This window comes from Myotis nattereri (assembly GCF_964212035.1).
Source record: "Myotis nattereri genome assembly, chromosome: 15".
Classification (NCBI taxonomy): Eukaryota; Metazoa; Chordata; class Mammalia; order Chiroptera; family Vespertilionidae; genus Myotis; species Myotis nattereri.
The window spans coordinates 13,255,966-13,261,965 of NC_138090.1; the positions used below are offsets into that span (position 1 = coordinate 13,255,966).

A 6,000-nucleotide genomic window follows, 5' to 3' on the forward strand; every position below is an offset into this window, starting at 1 on the left:
GGGATTGTGCCCTTGACCGGAATCAAACCCAGGACGCAGGCCGACACTCTATCCACTGACCCAAACCAGCTGGGGCTGGGAGCAATTTATTTTTGCTGCCTTTTTTAGTGCAAAGTGTATTTTAAGCAGTATCTTGTTTAGCTTCAAAGTTTTAAGTGAATTACCTCCTTTAAAATGTCAGTGTGCTGCCCTGGCCGGTTTGGCTCAGTGGATAGAGGGTCGGCCTGCAGACTAAAGGGTCCCCAGTTCAATTCCAGTCAAGGGCACATGCCCAGGTTGCAGGCTCGATCTCCAGTAGGGGGCGTGCAGGAGGCAGCCAATCAATGATTCTCATCATTGATGTTTCTAACTCTCTCTCCCTCTCCCTCCCTCTCTGAAAGCAATAAAAATATATTTATTTAAAAAAAATGTCAGTGTGCTTGCTTTTTAGAAAAGAACACATGACTCTACTAAGTATCTTTAAGAAAATGTGTGGACTATTAGGAGGTGCCAAGGAATATTTGGGGTCAGAAGGCCCACAGATAATCCTGACCTTGAAGTCCCAGGAGTTGCTCTTAGTTGCAGAGCTTTGTGCTGCCACAGATATCCCTTCTTTCCCGTGGTACTGCCCTGCTCGTTTCTGTGGGTCAGTCCCTAATTGTACTTCACCAGAAGCGTGTTTTAGCTGAAGAATTCTAGTTTGTAGAGCACAGTTTGGTTCTGGGCCTCATACCTAATACTAGTCTCTCCCCACCCCCCAGGCTGGGTTTTCTGTCCCACTGCTTACAAAGCAGTTATGTATCCCCTCCCAGGAGCTCTGCCTGGCCATCTGCAGAGATGGTACAGCAGAGTCTACTGCTGTCTTCAAGGGTTTTTTGCCCAAATTTCTCCAAGCCAATAAGCTTTTGACCCTATTAACCCTTTTAGTGTGTTTCTCCCCCCCCCCCCCCCCCCCCCCCATTTCTGACTGAATTTATTTCGTTTTCTAGGCATTGGGCTAACTTAGGCCATAGGGGGTGTGAATAAGCTCAACAGGGAAGTTCTTGACACACTGCCACATAAAACTACGTTCCCCGCATTTCACTTAGGATGTCAGTCACTTGATAAATAAGTTGTTTTGTCCCGAAGATCAGGCATTTACTCACAGATGTCTAAATTTAAACATTTGGTTCCAGAGGAAGAGAAAGTGATTGCGACCTGTGCTTCTTGGAGGAAGGCAGGCAGTGTGCATTTTGTGGCACGGCAGTGAGGGAGGGGTAACAAGACGTCTTTGGCTGCCTGCAGGGGTGAGCAGCAGAACAGCCCCAAATTGAGGATAGAGGTTGGATTTCCACCTGCTGTGGCTTAGCTGTGCCTTACAAATCACTTAGCTTCTCACTTTTTCTATAAAATAGGGATAACATCTCTTACTAAGTAATGAGTGGAATAATGGAGACATTTTAAATCGTGTACAGTGTCAATACAGCTGTGTTTGTGTAGTAGGTTGTAAGCTACAGAGCATGATTTACATGTGTTATATCAACCCTTTTGTTACTCAGATCACTAGTAAGTAGAGTGAGAGCTCTGAAAATTACACAAGGACACTGAGGTCCGGTGTGGTCAGTGTCTTCGGTCTCATACCAGGGCTCAGAGCCGTATGTTATCAGGCTCCTCATCAGTATTTGTTCTACAATAGTTCCCTCTACTTTTATGGGATTACTAGAGACCCTGTGCATGCATTTGTGCACAGGTGGGGTCCAGCCTGCCTGGCTCCAATTGGGGCAGGAGGTTGGCCGGCCAGGCCCTTCCCGTATTGGGATGGGGGGGCAATCAGGGGCGGAGCCGGCCAGGGGAGGGGTGGTGGGCCGATCAAGGAGGGGACGTGGGGGGAGTTGGCTGGCGCCCCACCCTTAATTGGGGTGGGAGAGGCTGATCAGGGCCAGCTGGGGGGAGGGGCCACGGGAAGTTGGCTGGCTGGCCCCACCCCCCATCAGGCAGGTTCACTGGCCTCAGAGGGCATCATAGTGACCGGTTGTTATGGCATTATGGTCACTGGCTTTTTATATATATAGATGGCATTAGAGACAAAGTAAGGGATTAAGGATGACCCTTTGGGCCTGATGCTGATATTAAGCTGGGAAGAAGAAAGTGATTGCAACCTGTGCTTCTTGGCTTTTAACTCTAAAAACTTGGCCTGTTTAAAGCCCATCAATAGTACTCCTAAAAGAACTCTGGCTACTTATCCTGGTAAATAAGACCTCACAATGCATCAGGAGCTTCTGTCTTGCTTCCTCACACACACACACCCTTCACCCACTCAGATGAGCAGGACCACATCTTTACGGGTCCATTTCAGGTTTATGTCCTCCTCTATCCTCGTAGAGTAGGTTGAGGGAATATTTGTTTTATTTTCAACCTAAACGCTATTTGTGATTTTGTTATGACTGACATAAGGTGAAGTTGCCTCTAAGAATTTAAACTCAAGCCGAGACCGGTTTGGCTCAGTGGATAGAGCACGTCAGCCTGCGGACTGAGGGGTCCCGGGTTCGATTCCGGTCGGGGGCATGTGCCTGGGTTGCGGGCACATCCCCGGTGGGGGATGTGCAGGAGGCAGCTGATCGATGTTTCTCTCTCATCGATGTTTCTAACTCTATCTCTCTCCCTTCCTCTCTGTGAAAAATCAATAAAATACATTTTTAAAAAAAATTTAAACTCAATACTTTCTGATGTTGAAAGCTAAAGAAAAAAATATCTAGTCCATGTAAAATATGATTAATAGTAGTCAAGTTCCTTTGCTTATTAATTCTGCCACAATACCAGTTTACTCTGCTTTGACTGATAGCAATAATTTCAGCAAAAGCATTTTTTAAAAATATATTTTTATTCATTTCAGAGAAGAGGGAGGGAGGGGGGAAGAGAGAGAGAGAGAGAGAGAAACATCAATGAGAGAGAGTCATTGATCGGCTGCCTCATGCATGCCCCCTACTGGGAATCAAGCCTGCAACCTGAGCATGTGCCCTGACTGGGAATTGAACCGTAACCGCCTGGTTCTTAGGTCAATGCTCAACCACTGAGCCACACTGACTGGGCAGCAAAAGCATTTTTAAAATGGGCTTTTTAACAATGAAATTAAATACATAACTAAACTTCACAGAGTATATGATTATTTGTGTTATTTTTTCTTCAACCACCTGTTCTCCCTGATTTAATAAGAAGAAAATGCTGAGCCAGACCTGGATGACAATGACGATGAAGAGGAGCCTGCTATGGAAATTGAACCTGAGCCAGAGCCTCAGCCTGTGACCCCAGCCCCACCACCTGCCAAGAAGCGGAGAGGACGCCCCCCTGGCAGAACCAACCAACCCAAACAGACCCAGCGTAAGTCTCCCCTCAGTTACTGGCTGGCATCCTCTCCCAGCACGTGGGGAAGCTATGCAGGTCCGTGTTCTTGGGGAAGATGAGAACTAAGCCATGAGAACAAGTTAGGGTAGTGCCAGGAACAAACTCAGGAAGCGATTTTTTACTTTTTACTGGGGACCATCAGGCCTGTTACATTTCAGTGAATAAAAGTTTAGCGTAGAAGGGTGCTTATGTTCTACCCGATGGGTGCTGTTAATGTGGGAGGTTTTACAAAACAACCACGGTCAGTCAGCTGGCAGAATTGATGTGGTAGTGAATGTAAAGGAGCCAAACTTTAAAGGATGGAGAAAGAAAGCAGTTTCTGTGAGTAGGTTGGTCCTCCTATTAAGAATCCCAGGCCTGTGGATTTAGTTGCTGGCCTTCTGATTTCTGAGCAGACACCGAGGAGGTGGTCACCCTCCACTTCACACCACATATGACAGTGGGTAGCAGTCCTATACTAGACACAGCCCTAGGAGAGCAGACTCTAGGGAACTCAGGTCTCTATTTTACTTATGTGTTGTTCTAGATCTCCTGAAAGCTGGTGTGTTTTGTTTTGTTCCTTTAACAAATGCAGGGTTTAATCTACTTTTTAAATGTGTTTACTGAGCCTCATGTATAGACGTATATCACAGTGGGGTGATTAACTATAGATCCTGGGAACCGTTTCACCTGCACACACATGAATAAACAAACTGGTGGGAGGGCCCTGGGTGTGGAAGAGCTAGAATCAAATGTCAGGTTCTTGCTGTAGGTGACCCATCTCTAAAACAGACCTACATCACACATCCTGTGATCCTGGTCATGCTGTCCACATCTTTTGCCTGTCTCAGACTATTATTGCAAGGCCAAATTTATGACATAAAGGAAAAATAAGGCTTTTAATATGTAGTTTGGGAGGCATATGAAGGTAACTGCCAGCATTTTGTTCTTTGATAGTTTCTAGAGTGTTTGGGCTTTATGTGTGGCCATGTTTAGATCATTCCGTCTTTTTTTTACCGACTTGCTCTGTATAACTACGAAGACTTTCCTGAATTGCTAATACCATTTAGTGTCAAGTCTGGAAGGACCTTTGCCATCTTTGAGGGCTTTAATGGAGCATGTGTTTTGTTCGTGCCCCTTTTCACCAGCAACAGCTATCATCCAGGTTGAAGATCAGAATACAGGTGCAATTGAGAACATTATAGTTCAAGTAAAAAAGGAGCCAGATGCAGAGCCCGTGGAGGGGGAGGAAGAGGAGGCCCAGCCCGCTGCCACAGATGCCCCCAACGGAGACCTCACCCCTGAGATGATCCTCAGCATGATGGACCGGTGATGGCAGGGTCTTGTCTTCACCAGGACTGCTCAGGGCTGTGTTTAAACGGCCTGCATCTTAATTTTTCTCCCTTTTTCTTCTTTTGGCTTTGGGAAAAGCACCGTTTTACACCGTTTTACCAAACATACTGAGAACTAAAACTTCAAGGATGATGTTAGGAAAATGTGATTTAACTAGAACTTGCCATTTGATGTTAGCAAATCATGGAATGTTCCAAGTCCCTGAGGGTTTACCAGGAAGTGCTGAGGACAGTGTTGACGCCTAACTGGTTTCTTAGATGGAAACAGAGACATTGGACCCTCCTGCTTGCTATGGTAAACCACTCCAGAACAGCCACCGGGTTGCCCAGAGTTCTACGGTCTTCTTCCCAGGAGAGTTTTTAATTGTAAATGCAGACTTGGGAAGGACTTAGACTTTTAAACTGGTTTTTGCTTTTGCTTTTTCCCTGACTCCCTTTGCTTGGAGTCGGCTGCACACCAATAATATGGCATGCTACGATCGGTTTTTGTCCTGAAGGCTTTGCCTCTTTCTTGGCAAAGTTTCTGGTATGGTCAAGCTTGTAAATAACTTTTTTTACATTTTAATCTTTTCCATTAATTAAGAGGTTGAAAAGAAGTGCAGTGTAAGAAAACCCAGCATTTTAATTACCTGCAAATTAAGTTACCACAGACGGTAGTGTGTAAATGTTGACAAGGAATTGGATTGCAATCATGTAGCAGAACGGCACCCAGACTGCTGCCCACTAGAGACGGACGCCCATGTAGAAGATCGTGATTTCCAGCCCATGGAGCCAGCATTTGAACCTTGTACAATTAACTTTCAGTTATAATTTCCCATCCACATTTTCTTTGCTCTGTTTGTAGCTGAATTTTCTGTTTTATAAATCCTCTGTTAAAGCAGAAGGGTGATTATGAGCCGGTCACAGCAGTCCCTTAAAAGCTGGGCCAGAAATTTTCATTAGGTCAGTAATTTAAACTTTGGATCTTCAAAAAAAAAAGGGGGGGGGCGGTTAATGATGTGAAGTGAAACCAACTATAAATGATTCTTGCACATGAACTGTCACGTTTAAAATGTGTTTTTTAGAGAGCCTCAGTCTTGTTGATTTCAAACACTTTTCTCTTCTGTGTATTGCTTTTAAGAGAGCCATCAGTTAGCTGTCAGACTCTAGGTTGATACATTTTGTACTTAGCTGTACTGTGTGATATTTTTCATTATTTTAGGACACCAACATGAGACCTGTAATAAAATACGTAATGGGGTTGAAAGCTGGGGAGGAGGATCTACTGCTGTACAGCTAATAAATCATAACGGATTAACAATGCTTCAAA

At 45.0% G+C, this 6,000-nt stretch overlaps 1 protein-coding gene across 3 annotated transcripts in view; it reads left to right on the forward strand.

Moving 5' to 3' along the window:
• CTCF (CCCTC-binding factor) overlaps window positions 1-6,000 on the forward strand; it is a 43,060-nt gene extending 37,060 nt beyond the window's left edge. For 2 of the 3 annotated variants that reach the window (XM_081108388.1, XM_081108389.1), the window contains 2 exons: window positions 3,172-3,336; window positions 4,488-6,000. In XM_081108388.1, the coding sequence (XP_080964514.1) occupies window positions 3,172-3,336; window positions 4,488-4,672 (350 nt within the window). In that variant the 3' untranslated portion in view covers window positions 4,673-6,000. The remainder of the gene's footprint in view (window positions 1-3,171; window positions 3,337-4,487) is intronic. The other variant, XM_081108390.1, reaches the window with a different exon arrangement.